The sequence below is a fragment of the Mesocricetus auratus genome, unplaced genomic scaffold (genome assembly GCF_017639785.1).
Source record: "Mesocricetus auratus isolate SY011 unplaced genomic scaffold, BCM_Maur_2.0 Super-Scaffold_100691, whole genome shotgun sequence".
Classification (NCBI taxonomy): domain Eukaryota; kingdom Metazoa; phylum Chordata; class Mammalia; order Rodentia; family Cricetidae; genus Mesocricetus; species Mesocricetus auratus.
In genome coordinates, this window is record NW_024429267.1 from 42,537,374 (window position 1) to 42,564,982 (window position 27,609).

The following is a 27,609-nucleotide window of genomic DNA, read 5'->3' on the forward strand; positions in this document are numbered from 1 at the left end:
CAGCTAGACACAAACTAGAGTCACCTGGGAAGAGGGACTCTCCATTGAGAAATCGCCCCCATCGGGTTGGCCTTAGGCAGGTCTGTGGGACATTTTCTTAATTGGTAATTGATACCAGAGGGGTCAGCCCACTGTGTGCAGAACCACACCAGCAGGTGGTCTTGGCTTATATAAGAAAGCTGGCCGAGTGGGAGTCAGGGGAGCAAGGCAGTAAGTGGCATTCCCCTGTGGTCTGTTGCTAGGACAAGGGCAAAAGGAGCTAGGTGGGGTTAGGTGATGCTTCTGAAAATCAGGACTTTCTGATGAAGCTAGGTATAAAAATCCATGTATTCCTGGAGTCTTCACAGGTTGACAGTGAACTTCTTGCTCACTGTCTGGGGGAACATCTGTACCTCATGCACAGTTAGTACTGGTAAACGGTTGCTAAATGTATGACGAAGCTGCAAGTAGAGAAGATACAGACCTTGTACAGATGTTTATCACCTATTAGGAAGAGTTTATTAGGATTCCCCCCTAGTTTCAGAGGTGAGAGAAGGCAGGGGGAAGAAGACGGGGAGGAGAGGAAGAAGAGGAGGCTATCAGAAGAGCAGAGTGAAGTAAAGGGATGCAGGAGGAGGACGCAAGGGATGTGACAACGACACCAGGTAACAGCATTAGTAAAGAACAGCTCAGGGCAAACCATATGAAGTTTCTGGGGTGAGACTCAGTGATAAGGTTTGGGGATCGTATGACTGTGTCCTGGCCTTCATCTCCATAACAAGCAAAAGGCAAAAGTGTAGAGAAGAAAAGGAGGAGGAGGAGGAGGAGAAAGAAGAGGGAACAAGAGAAAGAAGGAGGAGGAAGAAGGAACTGCCACCAGGACTAAGATGAGAGGCCTTAAACAAATGCTGAAGATAAAGAGAAAATATGGGAGACAGCATGGCCAGGTGACCTGGAGATGGGTAAACTGTGTTATCTCTTTGAGACAGAACTAGGAAGGCAACACTTGCCCCTCACACTCATGACCTCCATGTCAGACGTGTACATGAGGCACGCAGAGGTCAGAATATTGCTCTTAGATACAGGAGTAAAAACTACTCCCTTTGGCCAGAAGATGGAGCCCAGTGAACGAAAAGCATTATCTGGCTACAAAGATGATTTCCATCACACCACGCAGGGGAATTCTTTCCTCAGAAGCCATGGCTGACAGCCTGGCTTACAGTTGTCTGACTTATTTTAATATCCAGAAACCTGGCAATTTTCTTCTCTTTTTATATATAACAACATTGCTTTCTTTCATTAAAACCAGTGACAGGAAGCTGGCATTCCAATGTGACTGCAGAATAAATGAGTGGCAATGTTTTGAAGAAAAGCAATTTTGTTTGCAATTTTCTAAAGGGTAGAAACATAAATAATAAGGAGAAAAGAGGAGTACAGATTTTCAAGCTTGCATAAGGACATTCTGAGTTATGTTCCAATATCAAAGGCCATATAAGCAGCACATTTTTAAAAAGAGAAAGAAGATGAATGAACGTATCTGACTCAATATACACGGCAAATCACAAAATTAGATTGCAAATGAATTTTTGATAAGTTCTTTTACCTCACAATATAAAGGGTCATAAACCTTACTCCAAATTCCAAAAAGATCCTGGCCAGGGAATCCTGACAGTGATGGCAAGGTTTCTATGAAGCTCTGGAACACAAAGAGAAGGAAGACATTTACACGTGGGGGCTTTTCATCATCCATAGCTATTGACATCTGTTGCAGCAAGATGCAGCCAGTGATATTAGCAATGATAATGGTGACTGAAAAATTTGATGTGAGCTCCTTTCTCATAGTGCATTAAAATTGCAGCTACATGCTAGCTTACTGCCACACGTTCCTGGTTTGTACTAGGGGCTGAGGGAAGCACTCTGCCTGGGACACTCTTTAGAAATTGGAGAAGTATAACACATGCAGACAAATGTCCTGAGGCAGGAAGAGAAAGGACGAGCAAAACACACAGGAGTCTCTGGTTATAAAAATGATAGTGGGATATAAAAGGAGTAGGGGTGTGTGTGTGTGTGTGTGTGTGTGTGTGTGTTGTATGTGTACAAATGCAATATCCATTTGTGCAAGCATTTCACTAGAAGGTTCTATGCTGCCGTAACAAGATACGTGTTCAGCTATTGGACTGTGAGGTTGGCAGCCATTTCAAGAAAGTCTTCTGGAAGACTTGGATAAATTAACTTCAACAGATTTCCATAAAATGAACAGAAATAAGTGTTAATGAGCATCCTATTCCTGCGGCTGGGAAGACAGCTTGTAAAAAGTCATGGTTGGTGGTATGAGCTTATAATCACAGAATTAAAGTGAAGGCTGTGGGACTAGGTGGAACAGAAATGCCATCTTCATTAAGGTGATGTAGACTGAGGGTCATTGGGAACTTCTAGCCAGCCAGTCTAAGCAAAGGGCAGGCCCCAGCGCCCAGTGAGAGACCCCGTCTCAAAAAAACCAACTGGATGGTTTTGAGGACTGATACTTGAAGGTGACTCTGGGCTCTACATACAGCTGTGTGCACATAGGCTTAGAGGAACACACACGCTCACACAAACACACACACACACACACACACACACACACACACACACCTACTACCTACTCCCTATACATGGAAGATGACTCCTGTTTCTCCTGGCTCAAATATAAAAACCCCAGAATGCACGATTTCTCTGAGGAACTCCACGGGGTCCCCCTTTTCTTCATGGTCAGTTGGCCACCAGTACATGAGGACAAAGGAGTAGAAGCAGTAACAGAAAGCTTTGTATGTGGCTTGTGAATATGGCAAAGATAGCTCTCTGGGAGACAGCTTCAGTGAGTCAGTTCAACTTTATTCCAGAGTGAGGGGAGACATGATGGCTGGGGACAGTGACTGGATCATCACTTAATTTGCATTAAACAGCAGCTCCTATCATAAGGCTCCTAGTCCAAGTCTTAGTTATCATCTGTGGAAGCATGAACCTATCATAGAGCTCCTAGCATAATGCCTAATTACCATATGGCAGGGGGAAAGCTTCTGTAGAGAACTGTGTCAAGGGTCAAAGGAGAAATAGGTCAGGTACCCAGACCTAGAGACAGTCTGCCAGGTAGAGAACAGGGTGCCTTCCACTGGGAGGAGGGAGCCTTCCATTTTGCTGAGCTAAGAGAGAGCTGCTAGGCCATGGTAGACTGCAACCTCTCACCAGCAGAACTCTATCAAGCTCTTCAAGGGTAAATTAATCTAATGCTATTTTAACTGCTCAGGAACATTAAAGAGAGAGGGAAAACTCAAAATGTTCATGCACTAGTTGTAACACCAATGTTAGCAAAGACAGCTTAGAAAATAAAGTAGGTTCAATGTCACTTGTAAAATCGATTCAAAGCACAAAACACTAGCAGATAATTCAATTTCACGTAAAAGGAAAAGGACGTGATTTGAGAAATGTAAAGATAGTTTAATTCTAGTAAATCTTTGAGTACAGTTAATCACAGTCATTGATTCAAGGAGGGAGATGATTACATTGAAAAATCTTTCAAAACATTAAGAAATTAATTGATTTTTAAAAATTACTCATTAAGTCAGGGAAAATGAATACACTTTGTTTTGTTTAGTTTTGAGATGGGGTTGCTATGTGTAGCCCAGGATTACCTAGAAATCTCTGTGTATCTCAGGTAGTTCTCTTCCTGTCTCTGCCTCTTGAATGCTGGGATTATAGATATGTTACCCCCATGTCTAGGGATTGGATACATCCTCAGTTTAATAAAAAATAAACTACTAGCTGGTGGCCACCACACAGGGAAAGAAACTGGGTAGGATGACTTCCCTAGTTAAATACCCTAGCCCATTGCTAAAACGAGCCACTGACAAACACATTCGTCCCACAATTCTGTCAAGAAGGCTGAGTTTCATCCTTTGTCTTGACCTTCACACCCCAGTATTCAGAAGATGACATTACTAACTTTATATGGTTGGAGCCTCCTCTGGAATTCCTCAGATTGCAAAGTTTCACTCTGGAGTTCTTTAAAACGAGGACAGTCTCTGAAAGGCAGGTACAGCAACTGCAAATGAAAGAAAAAAAATAAGACTTCGATTAGTGAGACAATCATTGGCCAACATTTTAAGCTTCATTAAGTCTAAAGCAGCCTTTAAATTCCCCAGGGTTATTTGAGCTGAATAGAAATTCTAAAATTAGAGGCAATGAGGCAAATGGTCCTCAGGCCTTAAAACAATAGGGCATGTACCCAGATGCAGGAACTGTAATTTATTTATTTATTTTCCTTTCATGAGCTTGCTACTGGTAAATGTTCCACAGTGCTCATTTTCTGTGTGGATGACTGTTATCTTGCTTTCTCCCCAACACCTTTAATTCTGGAACTAAGTGCACGTCTGTGTGCACCCTCTCTCCCCCAGGAGTTAGATGAGATAAATTAGGGGCTTGGGATAGAATATTAAAGGGATCAACTATTCATTGGCTTCATTCTGGCAAACCTGCAGACTGTCAAAAATAAGGGTGTATATTAAATGTATGGAAAATGCAATTAAAAACCTACTAGGAGGACAAAATAATCATCGTAAAATTTGTGTGAGTTTCACAATCACTCTTAGCTTTAACTGTAATGCCCAGGCTGCTGACTCATAAGTTTGTTTGGGACTCTTTTTCAACCGGGCTGGTGTTGCAGCTCTTGACAGCACTATTTGAAGGCTGCTCTTTGATCACTGATGCTCTGAAGTTTAGTGTGTGTAAAGCTGAGGCCAAGTTCATCTTCTATCATTTCCTTTTACTAATGTCTTTACTTCTGTCCACGATAAAGGTTATAAACCTGCGTTGTAGGCAGTCACTAGAAGTGCTCTGTTTTCAACCTAGCTCGAATACAGACCCCTTCCTTCATCTTTGCTGTCATCTCCCAGTCTGGACCAGCATAGTCTGTGTTTCAGGAACTACCTATGCCTCCTATCTGGTCAGTTGCTGTCCATCCCTCTGACTTCTCAGTCCATTCTCCTCGAAGCGGCTACACCATGGTACCCCAAAGATCAAGTCATTTTTGTGGGTCTTAACTTCCACAGACGTCTCGTTTCACCTGGAATCAGATCCAAACTTGCCATGACTTGTAAGAATCTATGTAGTAAATAAGTGCTTTACCCTACTCCCCCAGTGCTGTTTGTACTCACATTCTCCTGTCCAGATACACTGGGGACCTTGTGTGAGTGGCCCACCTTAGGGTTTCTAAGCCATTCTACCCCAGGCACTACAGTAAATTATTTCCTTCTTCTAAGGAACTTATCACAATATTAAAGCATTTTATTGGTGTTCTTTATTGTCTACGAGATAGTAATCTCAAGTGAACTGGCTCTTCTATTGTCATGCTCACTGAAGCATTGTCAATAACTAGAACAAGGGTGGCGTGTTAGTCACTACTCAGAAAGCTTTATGAATTGTTTCCAGTCTGCCCTTTCTGATGCTGTATGTCACCTGGTTTTATCTTTGCTTCCTTCCTTCTTATGACCACGTAGTCGCAGACCTTCATTTCTGCATCCCTGAATGACATCAACAATTATGCTCCGAGACTCCAACATCCAACACTTATCACCTGAATGCAATATTGAGGAATGCACGCTTTCGTCTCCTCCCTTACCTCATCAGTCTAGCTCACAGTTTTACTCGCTGTGAGAACCTGAGTCCCTGCCCTGGGTAGTCTCTTCTCTGAACTCCTTCAGGATATGCAGCTTGACTTAATGTCTGCATGCATTTTTCATATATGCTTTGTAGAAACAGTTCTCCCCTGTCAACCCCACTCAAGGTTAATCTACTATAACCATTTTTCTGATATTTTCTGAAAAGCTAGAATGATGTATTTATATCCTTACCTTCACAGATCAGGATGGAAGCATTATATTACCAATACTTTTCAACAAGAACAATACTTTTTCCAAAAAGAAAAGTAAATTATGTTCAGCATACCCTTCTCTGCAGAGATGAAGCCTGAAATGTAATGTCAGACATAGCTAGTGTGGAACAAAGGAACTAGTCAATTGAAATCCAGATGATGGTAATCAAATTGCATAATAAAGATACTGGTGCTATTGGAAGATGGAAAAAGGAACAAAGAGTGAGGGAGATGGAGAGAGAAACAGAAAAATTATCTACCCATAGGTTCCAGCTACTTTTTCATTAAGGCTAGCAAAATGCTTACCAATTAAGAAGTCTAACAAAATTGTTGAAAACACTAGTTTACTCTCAGAGCCATGCTGAGCGATGAGTATAAGACCAAGCTTCATCCCTTACATTAAGATCTAGTTGATGAAAGAAACTTGCATGTATCAACCATGTGACACAATACAAGATGATGGACAATGATTGGGTCACAAACGCTCTGCCTTCATGAACAGATTAGTGGGTCTCTATGGGTGGGAGGGGATTTGGTATAAAAGCAAACTTTCTTAGAGACGCTGCTCTGCATCACCATCTCACATCCCCTGGCAGGTCATGGCCCAGCAAGAGGGCCTACTCCAGATTATGAACAGATGTTGGTGTCATGCTTCGGGCCTCAAGTCTTCAAAGTGTGAGCTGAATGAACCTCTGCATTTAAATCAATGACCCAGTCTGGATTTCTCACTTTATAAAAACACAAATGGTCAAGCTTACAATACAGCTCAGGGAAATCAAGGAATAAGTCTCTGTTCCAAACCTTTTCCTTCATAGTCCCTTACAGTCTACATTGGCTGTATTTATTTATTTATTCATTTATTATTTATTCATATTTTCTAAATGCCAGTTCCTTTGAAAGGGTTAGATTTCTTGGTCAACCCCACTGTGTATGGGTTAAATTGAATTTCTCTCAAGTAGTTCCATTTAGGCAAGTTGGCACATGGTCCTGCATCTCAAACTCGGCTGCCCATAAAATCATTTAGGAAGATTATTTTTTTAATATTGACGTTGGGGCTGAAGAGATAGTGCAGCAGCAGTTAAGACCACTTGCTGCTCTTCTATAAGACCAAAGTTCGATTCCAAGCACCCACATGACAGTTTGTAACCATCTGCAATCCCAGTTCCAGATCCAACTCCCTCTTCTGGCTTCCAAGGACACCTGGCACACACATGGTGCACAGACATACATGCATGTAAAATTTCATACACATATAATGAAATAAAAATAATAAAAAGATACTGATTACAGAGTCTACTCTTGGAGACTGACTTGAGGAGTGTCCCTAGTCATTGGGCATCCTGAATACTCTCAAGTTGGTTCTCATGGAAGCAGAGTCTGAGAACCACTATCTCACAGAGAAGAAGATGTTTTGAATGGGGGAGGCCCAGGACTGACTGCTGTTTCCTAGCAATGCGGCATCGAGTGAAGTTCATTCATTATTTTACCTCTCTGAGTGCTTTATTTCACTTGTCTCAGAATGTACATTTTTAATAAGAGAGAGGTGTTTGGTGGGCAGGGAGATCTGGATATTTAGGGGAGATGAGAAATCTATGTTGGGCACTAAAATCATGGGGATTGAAGGCAGAACACGAGGAAGAAAGAAATAGAGAAAGAGAGAGAGAGTGGAAGAGAGAGGAAGAGAGAGGAGACTCTCTGTGTGTGTGTGTGTGTGTGTGTGTGTGTGTGTGTGTGTATTGTGTGTTTGTAGATGAAGGAAGAGAAATTACCAAAAGTTGAAATGGCAGCAAAGCAAAAAACTCAGCTCCTAACCTTGGTTGTCTGGGCATTTTCATGTCCTGTGTATCCAGCATACTGAATCTGTAAGTCCCTAGCAGCCTAACTTCCTTCTCCTGGATTACTCAGGATACTGACCCGATCTTCAGAGAGAGACACTGTGTGCACTGGGATGGGCTGCCAGGGCAGGGTGGGATTCCAGATGCTGGTGCCTTCTGGGGGAAACAGGGCTGCAAGATTTGTCATAGCACTCATTAAAGTCCGGTCAACATCTGTGCTTCTAATATAAACCTAGAGAAAGATAAATCAAAGCAGATGGAAAATTAGAAAAAAACTCAATGTTTTCTTTCTGTGGAGCTGACAGGATGCCAGGGAAAGAGCTGAAGAGAAGCATAAGATATCAACAGGCACAGTGGGAACATCACAATCATATCTGTTAAGGGGTGGATAATACCAAAACATACAGTGGACAAAGCAAGCAGTAGACCAATAATGTAATTGACAAGTGACACTAAGCCAAAGTTGAACTAAAAATTCATAAATTTTTAGGGCAAAATAATTCCATAAACAGCAATACATCTGTAAACAAGATTTCTGCTGTGTACAAGTTCTTCAGAAAATAGCAAAGGTATAAGTTCTTCATGAATATGAAGAATTATTTTGATTTTTTCAAAGTTCTGATTCCCCAACTTGCCTGATCATGTTTATAGGAATCATTCAAGAATCTTCCATATCTTCTCTTTATATAACTTCCAAGTTCATAGTGCTGTCCCATGCCCCACTATGGGGAAAGAAAATAAAAATGAAGGTTAGGGAAAGTATACATTATCATAGAAACATGTCTTTCTTCATTGTGTGTAACAAGAACAAGATATGCATCACAGCTCCACAATAAAACCTCCTTTTTAAACTAAGACAAGAGAGAACAGTTGCCTTAGTCAGGAGGCCCTGAGAATACGCCTTCATCTTTGTTAGCACACAATGTAGAGGCTTGTGCATAGAATATGTGTAGTTGATAGTTGGCGGTTTACCTAGATAAATGGCTTGTCTTAGGTGTGGTAGTGAGATTCCTGTGGGCAGAACACTCAAAGTGATTGGTTGACCACTTACTAGGGATTTTTTTATGAATGAAATGCAACTGTCTGATGAAGTTGATCTTGCTGAATCTGAAGGTCCCTTTAAGCCTTACAATAGCAGACTGATTTGTTTTATTCACAGTCTATGTCTGGCTCATAAAAAAATAGAGCTTGTTACTTACAGTGTGGTCTGTGGACCAGCAGGTGTGGAATCATTTGGGAACATGTTAGAAACCAAATTCTGGACATATTGAGCAAGAAACAGGGAGTAGTGGGTGGTGGTGGCGCACGCCTTTAATCCCAGCACTGGGGACACAGAAGCAGGTGGATTTCTTCGAGTTCAAGGCCAGCCTGGTCTACAAAGTGACTAACTTTGGAAGAAGGGCTCAGAAGTCTTTTTAAAAAAGATTTACTTATTTTATTAATTTATATGTATGAGTGTTTTGCCTATATGTGTGTCTATGAAACATATGTGTGCCTGGTCCCCACAGAAGTCACAAGAGGACATCAGATCCCCTGGAGTTACAGATGGTTGTTGAACTACCATGTGGGTACCTGGAAATGAATCTGAATCATCTCCTAGAATAACAAATACTCTTAACCGCTGAGCCAACTCTCCAGCCCCAGGAATCTGTTTTTAACTGTCTCTCTCAGAGAGTCCGGTGGGTCATTGAGATTAGCCTTAGCTCAGTGCTGCTGGAGCACTGGTGTGCATTAAAATACAAGTACCCAGGGGCACCTGTTGAAACTCAGATTCACCAGCATCTTCCCCTAAGATTCTATCTCTGTGTATGTGGCCCTGGGATCCAAATGATTCAGGCTGGGGGACCAGTGTGCCAGACTTAGAGGAGCACTGCACTGAGAATTGTCATTAATCCAGAGCCTCACCAGAGATCCACAAGTCAGAAAGGATGCTGTGCTGGAGCCACGGCTTGCACACACTGCCTCATTCGCTTATCACTTGGAAGCATCTCTGTCATCACCTCTCAACAAATATGAGGATGACTGTTGCAAAGGAACAACATACCATGGCCTGACTAACTGAAGAAGTGGGTTCTTTGGGTCCAACTGTCTTCTAACCTACAGCTGGTTTTTGGAATCTGATTGTGACTTAAGAGATTTCTAGGTTTGAGTCCGGACCTCATAGTCCTCAAAAACCTTTTGGCCTCACTAGAAAACCAGAGCAAGGAAACAGGAGCCCCATACTAAGAAAACAATATATGAACTGTTGTGACATTCTCTCGTTAGATAGAAAGGTGGTTAGGCCATGGTGGAAGGGCTCTGACCTGAAGCAGCAGATACTGGCTTCCCATAGCTTTTCTGAGTTATAATTTCTACAAAAGCTGATGGTTGATTAGTGCTGTGATTCTCAGCTTTGGATGAAGACTGAAACTGGGCAATCAGTTGAAGAGCATCCAAACCTCCTAATTGCCCTATGCCAATTAAATTAGACACTGTTGCTATTTTTAACACATCTCTAGACAATCTCTATGGAAACTTCTCACACTTAAATACAGTCAGCAGGATAAATGTATCAAAATGAAAAATTCTGTACATATTTCTCCTTTACTAAAAAATTAGCCAAAGCTGTGGTCTATACCTGAAATCCCTGCACTTGGGAGGTGGAGGAAGGACTTCAAGGTCTTTCTTGGCTATTTAGGGAGTTCAAGGCCAGCCTGTATTATATAAAACTCTGTCTCAAAAATATAAAAAACAAAACAAAAAGAAAATAGAACAAACTAACCTGGGTAAGTTGGCCAAATCCTTGTGGCCATGAGGATTCCTTAATGGGGTCGTTAGGAAAGGTATCGATGGGACTTCGGTCTCCATGCCGAAACACCTAAGAAAAGATGTGGGACAACAACATTATAAAGTTCACTTGAGTGTTTTGCCTCTACCTGTCATAATAGAGTTTCTTCAACCATGGCTGCCACCTTGTCAGTCCACTGGAATCACCTGAGAGCTTTAGAAAATTCTAATGACCAAGTGTCCCCTCCCCAATGATCTTGGTTTTGTTAGTTGCGCTTATAACCAAAGGTATTATTCTTCTAAAATTCTGTCCAAAAAAACTCTGGTGAGTTTTGGGGTAATCACAACAATCAAGATGATTGGCTACTGGAAAGCAAAGGATATATATAGTCATGTGTCCGATATAATAGACAGATACATATGCATACAAGATCTCTTGGTGCAGACAGACTGTATATTCTTTTCTTAATTACTGTGACAGCAACAATGCTCTTAAAATTTCACATATAATAAAAACTGTTTTTGAAATGACATGCTCATTTGTGGATACTTTGGTTCAGTGATTAGTTAGTTTTAGGACATTGGGGGCACATGAATTACAGATGGGGAGATTCAGAAAGCCAGATCTCAGCACTTTAATAACACACTTTTAGATCTGTAAGCACACCATGCTATTCTGACAGCACATTTGTTTTTGAAGAAAGACATGGGACTTCTGAAACCTTGACACTCTGATTCTAAAATAGTAGCTTGTCAAGGCAAACTCAATGCTATTTTATAGTCAAAACATAAGGAACGAAAAGCAATCAAGAAGGACAAGATGAAGTCTTACAAGGATGCAAAAAGTATTTAATAACACACAGGATGGTTGCATAACACTTCATTTAATCTGAGATCACCTTCGTTGGCCACTTGGATTACCTGATGAGAGACCCCCACTGTAAGTACGCAAGGATGCTGTGTTTCTGAACACCTACCAAACAGCTCAGTAGACACTGAGGAAGGAACACCCTCAAATTTGAGTTACTTTAAGGAAGGAATTCCAGAATAGCAAGGAAGGCTACCAGGGCCCATGCTATGACTCTGGTGACTGAACAAAGTGGGTCTTTGCTTCCCTAAACTAGTGGGAAATTAAAAGCCCAACAAGACAGCCTATAGAACACAGAGGGGAATAGGGCAGAGAGTAGTAAAAGGCCCTGGGGAGTAGGTAAGGAACTAGAAACACGAAGTTTCCCTTTCCAGCAGGAAGAACAGCTGCTGGTGCCAGTTTGTAGGAGTGACTTGGTCATGAGTGGGAACCACCAATGTTAGCCATTAATGACTGTTTCCATAGCCCGGCACATTCTTAGACTGCTTGGATCCCAGTCACCATGCAGCAAACCTTCCCAGATCTGAGGAACGAGAATTGTGACATGGCTTTCACAGATTACTAGCCTCACATTGATTTTTCAACTTAGCACTGTACATTCCCAGAGGTAGGTAATTCTCTACTATAGGAAGCTGCTTTGTGTACTGTTTAGCAGGCCCTTGGCATCTTGCTCACTAGATGCCCATAGTATTTCCTTGTTATACAATTGCAAAGAACCAATGCCTTACCACTGACTTAGCCAAAGAAAAATCCCATAATGAACATTCTACTGGAGCAGTGAACAACCAATCCTTCCTACCAGAGCACAATGCTTCCTCCCAGCAGACAACTACAACAATAGTAGTTGCTCTGCCTTGAGAAGTTGCTAAGCATGTCTCGGTTTAATCCTTTCAACCAGTTCTACAACTTAGCCACTATTGTTATTATATACATTTCACAGCTCATCTTAGTTAAGTGATGAGTCCAAAATCCTCAAGCAGGTAAGAGGTAGAGCTAACCAGGCATTGGCCATGTATCTTTCACAACAGTGTCTTCTTGTGTGTGTGTGTGTGTGTGTGTGTGTGTGTGTGTGTGTGTAGATTCAACCCAGGCTTTGAGTATGTTCAACACTAGCATTCTTTTTTTTTGTTGTTGTTGTTTGTTTTTTTGAGACAGGGTTTCTCTGTGGCTTTGGAAGCTGTCCTGGAACTAGCTCTTGTAGACCAGGCTGGTCTCGAACTCACAGAGATCTGCCTGCCTCTGCCTCCCGAGTGCTGGGATTAAAGGCATACGCCACCACTGGCCGGCTCAACACTAGCATTCTTAACTACTCACTAATGATTGATAGCTTCACTAGAGACAGCTTCATTTCTCCAAGTCCATTCCTCATCCCTCCTCCTCCAGCTAAGTCAGCATGATCTGAAATGTGGAGATTTTTAAAAATAAATTCTTCTCAATATACTCCTTTCCTATAAGACTGAAGTGTGTGTGTGTGTGTGTGTGTGTGTGTGTGTTACACAAGAAGAACCCAAAACCTTGTTATAAAAAAGTTTCTCAGGCACCATAATTTATGTGTAGTATTTAAATAGTAAAGCTGAGATACAACAAACAAAAAGTGTGACTTCCTTAGCAGAGCACTGCCCTGCAGTTGGCAATCACCTGTAATCCTGGCACCCAGGAACTGGTTACACACAAGACAGTGTTTCAACACACACACACACACACACACACACAGAGAGAGAGAGAGAGAGAGAGAGAGAGAGAGAGAACTGGGTATGGTGGTATACATCTTTAATCCTAGCAATCTGAAGGCAGAGGTAGGTAGATTTCTATGAGTTCAAAGGCAGTGTGGTCTACATAGTGAGTTCCAGGACAGCCAGGGCTACGGAGAGAGACCTTGTCTCAAACAAACAAACAAATAAACCAACCAGCCAACAAACCGACAACTCTACCCAAAGACCCAAAGCAACATCAAAACAGCCAAGTATAGTGTTGAATACTAAATAGTAAGTTGGAGTCCAGCCTAGGATATAATATGAGGCTTTGTTCAAATAAACAAAGCAACACACAACCACAATAAAGAAGCTGAAACAATACATTTAATAAAGAGCAGAGCACTGAAGTTAGTCCCCACTATAACTAGGAATAATTGTATTCTCACATGATACAGTAGATTTTAAATGTTCAGCTTTAGTGGCTGAAGCATACCATGAACTTTTTGTGAGAAGTGTTCCATAAAAACATAAATATCCCTGTTCCAGTGAGGAACTACAGGTTAAGAGTGTGTGTGTGTGTGTGTGTGTGTGTGTGTGTGTGTGTGTCCGTCCATGTCTACATGCATGTGTGGGGTCTCCTGTTCCCATGTGTGTTTGGATCCATGTGTCCATGCCTGTGTGTGCAGGTGGCATTCGTTGAGCTCAGAGTTTCTCAACTCAACAAGGACTATATGTAGGCATTCTTAGGCCTACAGCGGGACAGTCTCCCAACTCTACTACATATTGCTTCTGGCCCCAGTCAATTAATCCTACTCCATCAAAACCTTTAGAAAACTAAAACTATTATTATTAAAGGTGAGGAGTTTCCACAGAACTAGTGATGGCTGCAGGAGGAAGAGATCTGAGACGTCAAGAACTCTCAACCACATACTCTGTGCTTAAAAGAACCCTCTCCCCTTCTATCTCTTTGATCGCTTGTTTTAGAAAGGGTCTCCCTTGGTATACCCTGATCTAATCCAGGCTAGTTTGAATTTGAAGTGATCCTCCTGCTTCAACCTCTCAAACATTGGGATTGCAGGCATGAACAACCATACCTGATTTTTCTGGCCACTTTTACTATGCTAATCCTACCCATCCATGAGTATGGGAGCTCTTTTTATCTTCTGATACCCTCTCCAATTTCTTTCTTCAAGGACTTGAAGTTTTCATTATACAAATCTTTCACTTGTTTGGTTAGAGTTACCCCCAATATATTTTATATTGTCTGTGGCTATTGTGAAGGGAGTCATTTCCTCATTTCCCTGATTTCTTTCTCAGCCCATATGTCATTTGTATATTAGAGTGCTGCTGATTGTTTTGAGTTAATCTTTTAATTTTTTTTTGGTTTTTCGAGACAGGGTTTCTCTGTATTGTTTTGGAGGCTGTCCTGGAACTTGCTCTGTAGACCAGCTGGCCTCGAACTCACAGAGATCCGCTTGCCTCTGCCTCTGGAGTGTTGAGATTAAAGGCGTGGGCCACCAATGCCCAGCTTTTGAGTTAATCTTGTATGTAGCCATTTCATTGAAAATGTTTATTAGCTGTAGGAGTTCCCTGGTTAAATTTTTCATCGATTATGTAAACTATCATATCATCTACAAAAAATGATACTTTTTTTTATAAGGAATACCTATGAACCCACTGCCATCTCCTAAGGCCAGTCTGTATATTGTTAGTATTTAACTTACAACCTTACCACTCTTAGAAATATCATGTTTTACTGCTCTTTGCAAAGATTCAAAGTCCTTATAAGAGCTCTTCCCCCCAAGCCCTACCTGATCAGGTCCCTCCTTCACCTCAATGTCCTCAGCTTACATTCTTGCTAAATGTGCTTAGCTGCAGGAGCCTCCTTCTGGCCCAACCCCAGTGCCTTTGCCCTGGACTTTCTATCTGCTTTGAATGCCCAGTGTCTGCTGCTTCTCCTGACACACACACACACACCCACTCTTGATATTCAGTTGCTGGAGGAAAATGGGAGGAGCCTTTTTCATTAAGTAATCCTTGCACAATCTCAGCCTTTTCTTACTATTTTGTTACCAGCTCTAATATTTTCTGGTTGTGTCCATTAGAGATTAAAAAATATTAGCAGGTTCCTTCTCTTCCATACTAGTTAGTTTTCTCATCACTATGACAAAATACCCAACTATAACTCTTAAGGGAAACAAGGAAGGCTTGACTTTGGCTCCTGGTTTGCATATAATCTGTCATGGCATCGTATTGGGAATGTGAAGCAGATGGTTGCATTACATATGTAGTCAAGAGTGTAGAGAGGGAGGGGAATTTTGGTGGTCAGTTGGATTTCCTTTTTTTTTTTTAAAGTCCTTCATTTTATCCAGTTTAGGACTCTGGGCCCTAGGGTGTACCTGCTGGCACTCAGAGTGTGTCTTCCCTCCTCAGTTAAACCTCTCTGGAAATACTCTCAGACACACACAATGAGTGTCCCTAGATGATGTCAGAGTTAGTCAAGTTGATAATAGAGATTAATAATGCAACTTCCTAGGAAGTCCTTGGAAGCAGAATCCCTGTGGAAATGGCCAGTGTCTAGAATACAATAACACACAAAAGGCCTGAATGTATGGGCTAATGCACCCTGGGTTGGGTCTCCTTCCTCCAGGCTGGTGAGAGCATCTTTCCAGTCCTCTGGTTTCACAAGAGCTTTTGATTTTCATTGTCATGTAGCAACGAGCTATGCTGTGCAATCCTGCTTTCTTCCTTCCTCCCCAGCACTCAACTTCCCTTTCTATCATGCCGATTTCTGCCTTTGATTTGGAATAGTGAGTCCTCCCTTGGGTAATGCTGGAGTTTAGCAAACTGCCATGTTGTCCTTTCCAGTTTAGAATTCAAGATAGCATAAAAACTTTGGGATGTCTTTAGATCCAAAGTCCAGTGCTCACACTCACAGACAAGTGTTTTAACCACTGAGCCATTTACCCAGTTCTATTTTCTCCTTTTAAGGAACTAAGAAATAAATCCATTGGCAGATATTTAGAACAAAGACAGTTTGGGTAGAAATGATTCCTGTAGATGGATGCCATAAGAGGTAAGAGGGAGAGCCATCTGTGTAAAGAATTGGTATGCAGCTACATCCTGCACTGGTCATGAGGAAGATATGAGAGGTCTGAGCAAGATCTTTCTCCAGGGCCCAGGAAGAGCAAGAAGCCAGGAGGAAAGGGAAGTGGTACAAACTCATGAGTTGCATAGCATGCAAGCTGTAAACAGAAAGCTCTGATATTCTGATTACCTAGGGCGTGTTTCAGACCCCGGCTTTGTCAACCACTTCTCCAGTTACCCTGAGAAAATGACTGAACTCAAAAGTTTTGCATGTCTCAATTTTTTTTCCAGGTAGCAACAAAATCGCTTTCAGTCAGTCAAGAGCAACCCAAGAATTGCATGTGTAATAGTATGGTGTGAGCACAGAGCACACAGGATGCATTCAGTCTATGGTATTTCTTATTATGTTTGTTACTAGCGTTATTCGCACCCAAAACTGTACCGTATGCTTCCTTTCCTTCTGAAAGTAGTTTGTAGCATCCAGGGCATTACCCATTGAGCAAAGGAAAAACGTCCCTCTATTTTAAAAAAAACACCCCTATTAATAGCTAATCATCTCCCTCAGTGTGCATTTATCCAAGAGCCGTACTGTTTTTGCTTTTGGGTTTGAGCCACTCTGCAATCTTGACATGTCTAGACTGGCTATCTAAAATGTGTTGAGCCAAATACTGTCTCTCTAATGAGTTTGCTGCTCTGAAAATTTTCAAAATGTGTGGACAGGCAAGTGGGAAGAAGTTCCTGAGCTTCCAAGCTGAGACTGACTTCCTGCCTGGCCAGTTCCAGCTCTCAGGGCCATCGGCTGCAGAACCTGCTGGTTGCCAGAGACATCTGCTGCTTCTGGGCACTTGTGACTAGGGAGCCACACCATGAGGGAGAAAGAGCAGGAGGCTGTTTATGAGTAAAAATAACCTCCTTTTCTTTTCTAGTGGGGGCATTTTATGTAGTGGCTCTCTTTATAATCCAAGTCACAGATTCTAGATAAACTTCCAGAACAGGATTTATTGAATCCCAAGCCATTAAAGACACGATCTGGGTCAAAACAAAACAAAACAAAACAACAACAGCAAGAACTCTGACTCTCATGTAACACTAAGATCATATTGTATGCCTTTTGGGTAATTTCGGAGTTTCAGTATGAAAAGTCAAGTGCCTGGCATCTGATCGATGATTACAACCTTTTACTTACACTTGAAATTCTACTTCAGTTGAAGTAAAGAAGAACATGGCGAAGAGGTCTTGCAAAGTCTATGCCTATGGCTAAAGGCCTTGTCTAAACATGAACAGTAAAGATAAAGTCAAGTCAAAAGCCATGAAGGAATTGAATGGGCCAGTACACTGAGTGAAGTAGCAATAGGTTTGCGTTTCCAAATCACTCACCAATACATGCTTCTCTTGTGTTTATTGGACCAAAGCCTGAAGCTAGGAAGAAAACAGATTGAACTTAAAAGATATGTAAATATCTACTTGATCCATTTGAGAATAAAAAGAATGAACTGGCCACGCGCCAGGTTAGTATATGGAGACTAGCACTTGTCACAATGATCCCTGTACTCACCAAAAAGGTGTAAGTACTTTTCATGCATTTCCTTAAGCCTCATAACAACTCCATGAGGCATTATTAGCCCCATTTCCAGTGATGACTCACAGACTGGTTATGTGGCTCATCTAGAACTACACAGCTAGCATCGGGTTGAGCTGACGTCGCAACTCAAGTGGTCTGAGTCTCGGGTCTGCACTTCTTGCTACAATGCTCTATTGTATGATGCTGTCCAGAACCATGCAAATTACTTTCTAACACCCTCTACATATTCTACCTCCATGGCATCCTCATCTCTCCAGTAACCCATATTAGAAATCATAGGGTCATTAGCTATTCACCATTTCCTGTAACATTTATATCCAACCCACTGGATTCTGTTTATGGCATCACCTCTGCTTTCCAATTCTACTGTATTCTGATCCAGTTGGGTCTTCATAGTGCTTTCTTTGTCTGAACTGTGATGTGATAGTCCTCTCTGTTTTCACCCCTAACCTCTCTCCACAGAGCACACCAGATGCACAGAACTGAATGTCCCCAAGGGGGGAAAAATAAGCTGGAGATAATAGGTGGGGAAGACATATATGCAAATGAGTTGTGTGGTTGGTCTAGGATGGTAGGAGAGCTGTTAATGGTCTAACATCTGTCTCCCTTCTTTGTTCCTATTTAATTAACAAGTTAATAATGAAGGGTTCTCTCAAATCTTGAGGACATTATGGTAAGCAGCATAAACTGGTAACAACAGACAACTATAGTATAGTTCTAAAAATAAGAGACAGCTAGAAGAATTTAACTCAGAGACAGAAAACAGAACAATGACTTCCAGAGGTCTAATAAGTCTGTCTGACCTTCTGACATTGTAATGAGACACAGTCATCTGTAAAATAAATTGCAAATAAATATAGGTGAATTTATAATTTTGTATTGGGTCAAATTCATAGATATCGTTGGTCAGATGCTGCCCATGAGCTGAAGGTTGGACAGGCCTGGATTGGGAGAGCAAGATGAAGAGCTATTATGTAATGGGTATGAAGTTTCAGTTTTGTAAGAAAGTTCCACAGATTCAGGGTGATGGTGGAAGTCTGTGAATATACTTACACCATTGAAGCCTACTCTTAAAATGGTTAAGATAGTAAACTTTAAAACTAACTAGAAATCATCTACAATTAAACCAAAAAGTTAGAAACCTTCCATTTTATATGGTTGTGGAATAGTCCTTTACACTGTATGAAGATGTGTCATTGTGATTGGTTTAATAAAGAGCTGAATGGCCATTAGGTAGGCAAGAAGAGGTTAAGGCTGGACTTCTGGGGACAGAGAGATCTGGGGAGAAGGAAGGAAGAGTTGCCAGTGGAGGCAGAGGGAACAAACATATAGGAGGAGAAGTAAAAGCCCCGAGTCACATGGCAACACATAGATGAGTAAAATGGGTTAATATAAGTTATATGGGCTAGTGGGACAAGCCTAAGTTATAGGGCGAACTTTCATAATTAATAATAAGTCTCTGTGTCATGTTTTGTGAGTTGGTGACCCAAAGAAAAATTTGTCTACATGACTTCCAGAAGCACTTGATGTTGGATCCATTCACACTTCCATACCTAAATCATGCCACTTGATCCTGAAGATGACCTGTGAAGGTGGAAACTTAGCCATGGTTGTGATCCTCAGCTTTAATTTCGGGGGACTTGAAACTCAGTTGTTTCATTAAATGGCCTGTCTCTGCTCCCAGACCTGGTTAACAATAGCAGACTTGAATTAATAAAAATTCTGTGCTTTTCTAGGTATCACTTTCAACTTCTATTCTAACAAGAAGCATTAGAAAACTATTATGGGATTGACAACTATCCCTTGAAGAGTGGGAGTGAAGAAGATGGGATAGCCCTGTAAATATGCAATAGCTGGCATCACGTGCAGGTCTAACCTTGATTGGTAGCCTACTCATCCCCCTGAAGAGGCGATGTGCACAGGGCTTGGAGGCTCTTTGAGCCAAGAACGTACTGTGACTCAGGTAAGACTGAAGAAATAAGGTCAGCCCTGAAGAATAAAAGGAGGCGGTGTATTGTGAGTCATTACCCCTTTCTTTATAAACAGCCGGAAGAGCAACACAGACTCTTCTTCGTCTGTCTGAGATCACCTGACTTGTGGTTTTTCTCTTACTGAAGGGAGAGATGCTTTTACAATGGCATCTTCTCTTTCTGGTGGGACACTATGGTGCCTGAGATTATTGCAAAAGAGAAAGGCAAGCGAGCATGTGTGGGAAATGAGTAGGTATTTGGGAGAAGCAAGATTGACCCTGGGTGATAATTACCAAGGCTGGCTAGTGCATACACTAAGACTCAGCATACTTACTCTCTTCTCTCTACAATGTTAAAAATACCAGTTCTCTACAGACAGTCTGGGGAGGTGGATGCCAGAGTCATCCCAAGAAGCAGTTTACTAAGTAGGTTCCTTCCTTGAAATCCATAATGTCTGTTAAAGACACACTTCATTCAACAGTTTAAACAGACCTTTTCAACACATCTAAACCTGTTTTAAGCTTAACTTCTTTTTCAACCCGCTGTTAATAAGTGGTCAAACCACAATTCCATGAGAGATACTTTTGTAAGTTTATTTTAAAAAAATCATGTAAGTTAACCGGGAGGTGGTGGTTCAAGTCTTTAATCCTAGCAGTTGGGAGGCAGAGACAGATGGATCTCTGAGTTCAAGGCCAACCTGGTCTACAGAGAAAGTTTCAGGACTACATAGAAACACAAGATCATGTAAAGCTGGCGAATGGTTAAGTGGGTAAAAGTTCTTGCTGTTTAAGCCTGATGCCTTTACTTCAATCCCTGGAACTCAATGTTGGAAGGAAAGACAAACTCCCAAAAACTGTCCTCTGACTTGTATTCCATGGTGTGTGTTTGTGTATGCCCACTGTAGCAGTGGGCTGAAGATGTTCTCCTTGGCTGCTTGTCTGTCACATATGAGTCTTTGGATTTATGCATGAGACCTTGAGCTTAGCCCCCAGCACCATGAAACCAAATAAATGAGTAAATGGATAAATGAATAAATAAATAAATAATAAAACAAAGCGTGTACAACTGATTGTTCACCAGTAAGAATAAGTGAGGACAGTGTCCTCTTTCTGTCACAAATAGCTTTTCAGAATTGAGGATTTATTTTTTCTTGAACTATGGAGGAAAAATAAGGAAGTCATTTACAGCCTCTGAGTCCGGGTAATGTTACACACTGTGCAGTCCTCTCAGACTAGTTTCAGGTTCTGGGCTATGTGCATTCAACAGAAATAGCTGGAATCTAGTGATGGGGACACGGTGAAGGGCATCACACATGTAGGTTTGAGGCTGTTTTTCTACTGGTATGGCCGTGATCAAGTTTCCTAACCTCATTCACTTGTATCTTCATCTTGAAAGTAAGAAAAACAAATTTGTGGGGGGTTTTGTTTTGTTTTCATTTTTTTTTTGAGACAGGATCTCACATAGGCCAGGCTGGTCTTGCACTAGTTTTTAAGGTGACCTTGTAATCCTGATCCTGCTGCCTCCACCCCCTTAGTAATGGGGTTACTAGATTTTGGTATGCACTACTTGGAATTTACTATGTAGACCAGGCAGACTCAAACTTACAGAGATCCTGCTGCCTCTACCTCCCAAGTGCTGGGATTGAAGGCGTGTGCTGCCACACCAGACTCATCATTCTTCTATTTGTTCTCTTAATAAACTTCTGAGGATTTCTCTGAGTGTTCAATCTAGTCAGATGGCCCCTATAATCAATAAAAAGAAGAAAATTGTATTTTCTGGCTTATATCATCAAAGAGAAGCTGTTTTGTTAGAGGCCAAGGAAGATATATTAAATTGCCCACTATTTAACTTTTATAAAAGCCACTGTAGGAAAAACAGTTAATGTTTGCTTTATGCAGTACTGGTTAATTTTTGAGTTGTAAGAGAGTTACCTTTGTAGCTTGGTTTTTCTTTAAGGAAGAACTATGGTAGTCACTGAACGTATTTTAACTGAGAGCGGAGGGGCAGACAGAATGGGAAGGAACCCCAGGACCATTTGAGAGCCAAGGGCTGTGGGTTGAACTCTGAGAGCAGCTGCTACCTGCAGCTAACTGGAGCTCACTCCGGTGCCTCAGAGAAGGCTGCCAGTCCGCCAGCTGGTTCCAAGCACAGTATGACAAGACCGACAGAACACAGCACAATGCTACCCTCTCTACACTCTGTTAATGGCCACATTGGCAAGGAGCTCATGCATGCAAGGGAAAGAAGCATTCACATGGTGTCCCACAGAAGGAACAGGGTGTTATGTTGCTATGTCAACACAGAAGCCCGGCAACTGATGAATGGTTTTCAGGAAGAGGATGGTGTTTCCTCGGTTTTCTCCTCCTTCGTTCCTGACTCAAAACCAGTAAAAATCTACCTGACTAAGAATCATGATTTATGTAAAATTAAAGATTTTCTGTAGAATGAGAGGAATGTCCGGAACACCTCACACTGACAGGAGAGGAACCATGTTTAAGAGTTAAGTAAGAGTGTCCTTTCTCTAATCATGAAAATAGCTTCTGGGTATTCTTGCAGAAGGAAAACATGCTTATGAATTAGCCAACTTTCATTATATTGGATACAAAATGTAGACAGCAATGGAGGGTGTGAAATAAAATAAGCAGAAAGGCAGAAAGAGAGAGAGAGAGAGGCAAATCCCTTTAACTTTGAAGATGCTCTTTCCATATGTTTCTAACACTCAACTGTATATATTTTTTCCCTGATACCAGGCAGCACACACACATGCCTCCTTTTTTATTCATGGCTTATCACAGTGACCACATGTAGAGAGCATCACGTTTTAATGATCAACTAAACCAGTTTATCTGGTAATCTCTCTGAAATTTTGTGTTCAGTTTCTCTTTTGTGCTACCAAATATCCACAGCAAATATATGCTCCAGTGTCATGATAAACACAAGGAGTGACTTGTCTTCAGAAAGTGACTGTTCTTTGATTAAAAAACAAATGATCATTAAATGGGAAGAAGCCAGACTAGCTCCTGGCACACAAACAGGGCTAGCTATGGCTTCCCCTGTCAGTCAAAAGGAGTCGGAGCAGAGGGCAGCTGTAAAGAAACCGTGCCATGGACGGCAAATGAGAAGGCTGTCTTTACTAAAGCAAGCTTGCGTGACTATTAACTGTCGAGGCTGAACAACGTCTGGTTTCGGGCCGATAACAGAAAGGAAACATGAAAGGTGACATTTGGTTTCTCTGACTCTCTGGTAACAGGAAAAAAAAAAAAACAATGAGAAAAGTGTACTTACCAATGTCACAAACTTCAGTTCTTTGGCTTGGCCTGGGTCCAGGTGGAGAGAAAGCAAGAGCAGACAGCCAAGGCCAAAGCTTACTGTCCTGGTCAGGTGCAGAGGGGCAGCTCTCATGGTGGGAGAGAGCTGCATCTGGCAGCTGTAGGAGGTGCTTTACTCCAGAAGCCTCCTGAAGGGAAGTGCCTATTTAATCAAGAGATTGACAGGAAGGCGGAGCCACATTCTTCCCTAGTAGGATTTCGAGAAGGGTGGGGCAGGGCTTGGTATGCAAATAATACCAGGTCGTGTGTGTGTGTGTGTGTGTGTGTGTGTGTGTGTGTGTGTGTGTGTGTGTGTGTGTGTGTGTGTGTGTGTGTGTGTGGTGTGTGGTGTGTGGTGTGTGGTGTGTGGTGTGTGGTGTGTGGTGTGTGGTGTGTGTGTGTGTGTGTGTGTGTGTGTGTGTGTGTGTGTGTGTGTGTGTGTGTGTGTGTGTGTGGTGTGCGGTGTGTGTGTGTTTGTTCCTTCCAGATCCCAGCCTCTTCCACTTGAGTTAGGACCCTGAGACCCAGAGCAGGCGCAGCTGGGACAGCTCAAGGCCTCACTCTGGCCCAGTCTTCTGCTTTGCTTTCAGCTCACCTTTCTCTCTCTTCCCCATAGCTGGCGGTGATGCTGTACTGGCATGGCGGCCAGCACTTGGGAAGGAATCCTCCCTGCCTCTGGAAGGCTGAGGCTTCTGCTCTTAGGGTTTCAGGAAGCCTCAGTTGTGGGCATGTATTGACATGACGAGGCTCGTTCTCCTGCCAAACGTGGTGTCTAGTTTTAAACTCTCGTGTAGCCAATAAAGGTGTTTTAAAGTGGCAGGAAAGTGAGGGTAGGGATATGTTGAAGATTTCTCTTCCCGCCTTAAGACATTTGTGTCATTTGTAGCAATGCCAAGTTGGGTTTGGAGGCCCCTTTTAGAAAGAATACACACAAACAATAAGAAACAGCTTACAGCTGCCACCTGAGCTCCCACCAATAACCCAAACAAACTTCCCGGGTCACAGATCAAAAACAAATAGCAACAAAGGAGCTAGCAGCAACACAATTGGGAAGAGGGGATTAGCGGGAGTTGGAGGAGAGTAAGGCAGGCATGGAGGTGAATAGGATCGAAATACATTATGTACGTGTATGAAATATCACAGTGAAATCCATTATGATGAATAGCTAACATATGCCAGTAACACCCACTAAAACAATGAAACAAACAAGCCAAACCTAAGAAGCCCACACTGTTTTTCTTTATTGACAGACATCAACTTTGGCTATGAACCTTCTGGGGGAGACACACCCTTGACTCTCTAGCCATGACCTCATCAGGCCTCTAAAGAAGAAGATGCCATGCAGGGAGGAAACTTGGCTTTCTGTTTTTGTTTTTGTTTTTTTCCCATCCTGTCAGTCTCATCGTTGGCTGAAGCAACACCTGCTGGAGAGGTAAGATCCTGCAGGTGGCAAGCTAAAGTGGAGCAGCCTTGCTGTGATGTTACCGCCCTCGGGATAGAGGAAGACAATGGTTTGCCCACAACACCCTCAGCATTTCATTAAATTTACCAGGACAGCAGGTTGTATTGCCGTGTGGTCTAAGGAAGCCCTGGAAGGCGGTGTGTGGGAGACCTGTGGCTCTTCTGGTATGGGGAAGTGAGAATTGAGTGTGTGTGTGTGTGTGTGTGTGTGTGTGTGTGTGTGTGTGGTAGAATTATACATTTAAAGGGTTACATGCTCTTCTCTTTGCTGCTTGCGTTCTCCACCAAATAGTTCTACTGTGATTTTTCACCCAGTGGGAACCGGAGATGGGTGTAAGGCAAAGGGGCTGGAGAGTGTTAGGCATTGTGGTTTGCAATGCTCCCCATAAGTTCATGTGTTTTGACACGAGGTTTCCAGCTGGTGCCGCTGTTTTAGGATGTTGTGAATCCCTGGGGAGGGGAAGCCTAGCAGCAAGAAGGGGTTACTAGGGCCAAGGCTGGAGGTTTTATAGCTGGGTACCACTTCCAGCTCACTCTCTGCTTCCTGTTCTATCAAGATGCTGTGTACTCCTGTCACAATGAAGCCACAACGATGGACTGCATCTTTTTACAAGCCCAATCAAACCTCTCCTCTCCTGGGTTACTTCCTGTCAGGTAACTGATCACAAGAAGAAGAAAAACAACCAGTACATCCAGACCAGGGCAGACAAGAGTTGCCGTAGCAATCCCTGGGGTGTTCACCTGGTAATAAAGGAATCTCCACCAGCTACAGTTCACACAGGCTTAGTCAGCTCCCAAGTCCTAACTAGTGCTGGATCCCCGATTCTGCGGAGTATCCCAAGCTCTCAGGTTCCACCCTCATTCTTCTTCTGTCTACTTCCTTGTTCCATGGGCCGTGCTTGGAACTATTGTAGCTATGGCCTTTGTCCTTCCTGAAAATGCTGTGGCTCGATGAGCTACCTGTTCCCTGAACTGTGGAAACATTTCTGACCCTTGCTGTCTCTGTGGTAACCCCATTGGGTTTTTCTATCCCTACCAAATGGTAGCATTTCAAGAAACATTAAATATTAGCCCTTTTGTCAAAAGCTGCAAAACTACCACAAGGGACACAAATGTGTTTATCTTCCCCACCTTGTGAAACCTTGATGCAAACGTTTAGCTCCCCAACACCCACTAGGTAAGACTTGTTTACAGAAGGCCCAGTAGTATTCCCAAACTTAAATGCCCCCTCTTGCTTCCCTTCATTTCCTTCTCTTTTAAAATGAGGCAATGGAGGAAGACGGTGAGGTCAGACCCAGCCAATGCGGAAAGGACACATCATCCGAGTGACAATAAAAACCAAACTAATGGCTTGTCCTCACGTGCTTGCTCTTCCACTGTTGTGAGTAGCACATGCCTCTCCTCACAGGTACACTTTTGCCTGGTCCAGACACTTTAATGGGAGCAGCATTTTCTTCCTCTGTGACCCTGAACTTAGTGCTAACAACATCAACGATTGCTTTCTTAAAGACAGAACCGGGGAAAGGCTGCTTGAGTAGAGACATCTCAAATGCAGTTTCCATTGGGTTAGGTACATGGCTTGTGTCTCACTTCTATCTTAGTTGGTATTACATCTTAGACTCTGATCATCAAGCATAAGGAGAGAAGGATTAAAATTAAACACGTGGAGGGCTGGAGTGGTGGCTCAGTCTTGAGTGTTTGCTGGACCTCAGTTCTGTTCCCAGCATCCATGTCAGGTATCCCATAATCACTTGTAACTCCATTCATCTCCAGAGATTCTGATGCCCTTTTCTGGCTTCCACAAGTATCTCCAAGCACATGGCAAACTCTCTCTCTCATAATAATAATAATAATAATAATAATAATAATAGGACCAGAGAGATAGATCAGTGATAAAAATGCATATTTTGCTCTTGCAAAAGACCCAAGTTCAATTCCCAGCACTCAACTCTTTCTCCAGGGGAATCCCACACTACTGGCTTTCAAAGGTGCTTTCTCCTACATGCATAAATCTATACAGGTTCACATGCTCACATTTAAAAACTCAAAAAAAAAACATTTTAGAAGATTGTACATGTAGTCTTATAAACAATTAATACGATGAACTTGAGCCTGAAAGAACCTCAAGTAAGAAAAAACCCAAACCAAACACAGCTTAGACTCTTGTGTGGCAACTTTGGAAAGAATTGGGGCTGATCAGAGTATAGCAATGTGAATGAAATGTTCCTGAAAGAAGCTGTGTCTTCACAGGCTGATTTAGGACTTCAGTGGTGTGTAAAAGTTGAACCGTTGCAGGCTCAGAGCAGGATTATCTGGGTCCATCTTTAGCCCCTTTAACAATTACCTAGTTCCCACCTCTGTATGCAATGTTACATTCCTGTGACTGTCAGGTAAGTCCTTGGAATGTATAAGTGGACCCTCACATCCACCAACATAAATGCTAAGAGTGTCGTCAGAGGGCATCAGATGCCTAAAGTAGAAACCTCCCCACTCTGCTCTAACCAGTGAATCTAAAAAGTGTCCTGACTGATGGCTTTCTTCACTGTGTCTCTATAAAGTTTCATGAAACCGTTACCATGTTGGACTGGAATTTGGGGTACCCTAAAGCTGTTCCAGGCCATGGTCACTCATATTTGACTCTGGAATAAATGGTCTTTTATCCTTTTGGAGGTGAGAACTGTGTTTTTGTCTTATAAGTGAGGCTCGTAAAGAACATTATATGCTTTTATACGAGCTAAGACTAGCAATAGTTTCCCATGATTACAATGCAGACCAGTCTGAACCACGTGTTCCATCCAACTGCTTACTCCTTCACTTGTTGATTGCCACCCTCCGGCTAATGCAGTGCGAAGAAGTCGCGTCACTGGAACAGGTTGGGGTTTTTGGAAAGTGTGTACACAGATAGAGATTTTCATACAGGAAGCTCATTAAGGAGGGCGCCCGTTAACAGGAAGAGGGGGAGGAAAAATAACCAGGGCTGGGCAGAGGCAGAAGTCGGATTGCAATGCCGTGTTAATGAAAGTCAAGCTGAACCTGCTAGTTGTTTTGATAAACTTTTGGAGTTGTCACGAATTGGGGTAAGGGAGCCAAGATTCCTTTTATCTCTGAACTAGCCAGGCTTCAGCTGGGACCTGGCAGGGAGGGTGGCCAG

General features: G+C 42.3%; 1 protein-coding gene and 1 long non-coding RNA gene across 4 annotated transcripts in view; one reads left to right on the forward strand and one right to left on the reverse strand.

Moving 5' to 3' along the window:
• Acp3 (acid phosphatase 3) overlaps positions 1-23,153 on the reverse strand; it is a 55,208-nt gene extending 32,055 nt beyond the window's left edge. For all 3 annotated transcript variants that reach the window (XR_005874773.1, XM_005074833.4, XM_021229944.2), the window contains exons 1-6: positions 22,975-23,153; positions 10,484-10,579; positions 8,358-8,444; positions 7,802-7,954; positions 3,962-4,060; positions 1,583-1,675 (exon numbers count right to left, since the gene is read on the reverse strand). Coding sequence is in view for 2 of the 3 variants with exons in the window: in XM_005074833.4 (XP_005074890.1) it covers positions 1,583-1,675; positions 3,962-4,060; positions 7,802-7,954; positions 8,358-8,444; positions 10,484-10,579; positions 22,975-23,109 (663 nt within the window). In the remaining variant the exon portion in view is untranslated. The remainder of the gene's footprint in view (positions 1-1,582; positions 1,676-3,961; positions 4,061-7,801; positions 7,955-8,357; positions 8,445-10,483; positions 10,580-22,974) is intronic.
• On the forward strand, positions 19,462-27,110 carry LOC121137510. The gene is made up of 3 exons (XR_005874774.1): positions 19,462-19,682; positions 24,248-24,429; positions 25,016-27,110. It is a non-coding gene; the product is annotated as an uncharacterized LOC121137510 (long non-coding RNA).
• The last annotated feature ends 499 nt before the right edge of the window (positions 27,111-27,609 follow it).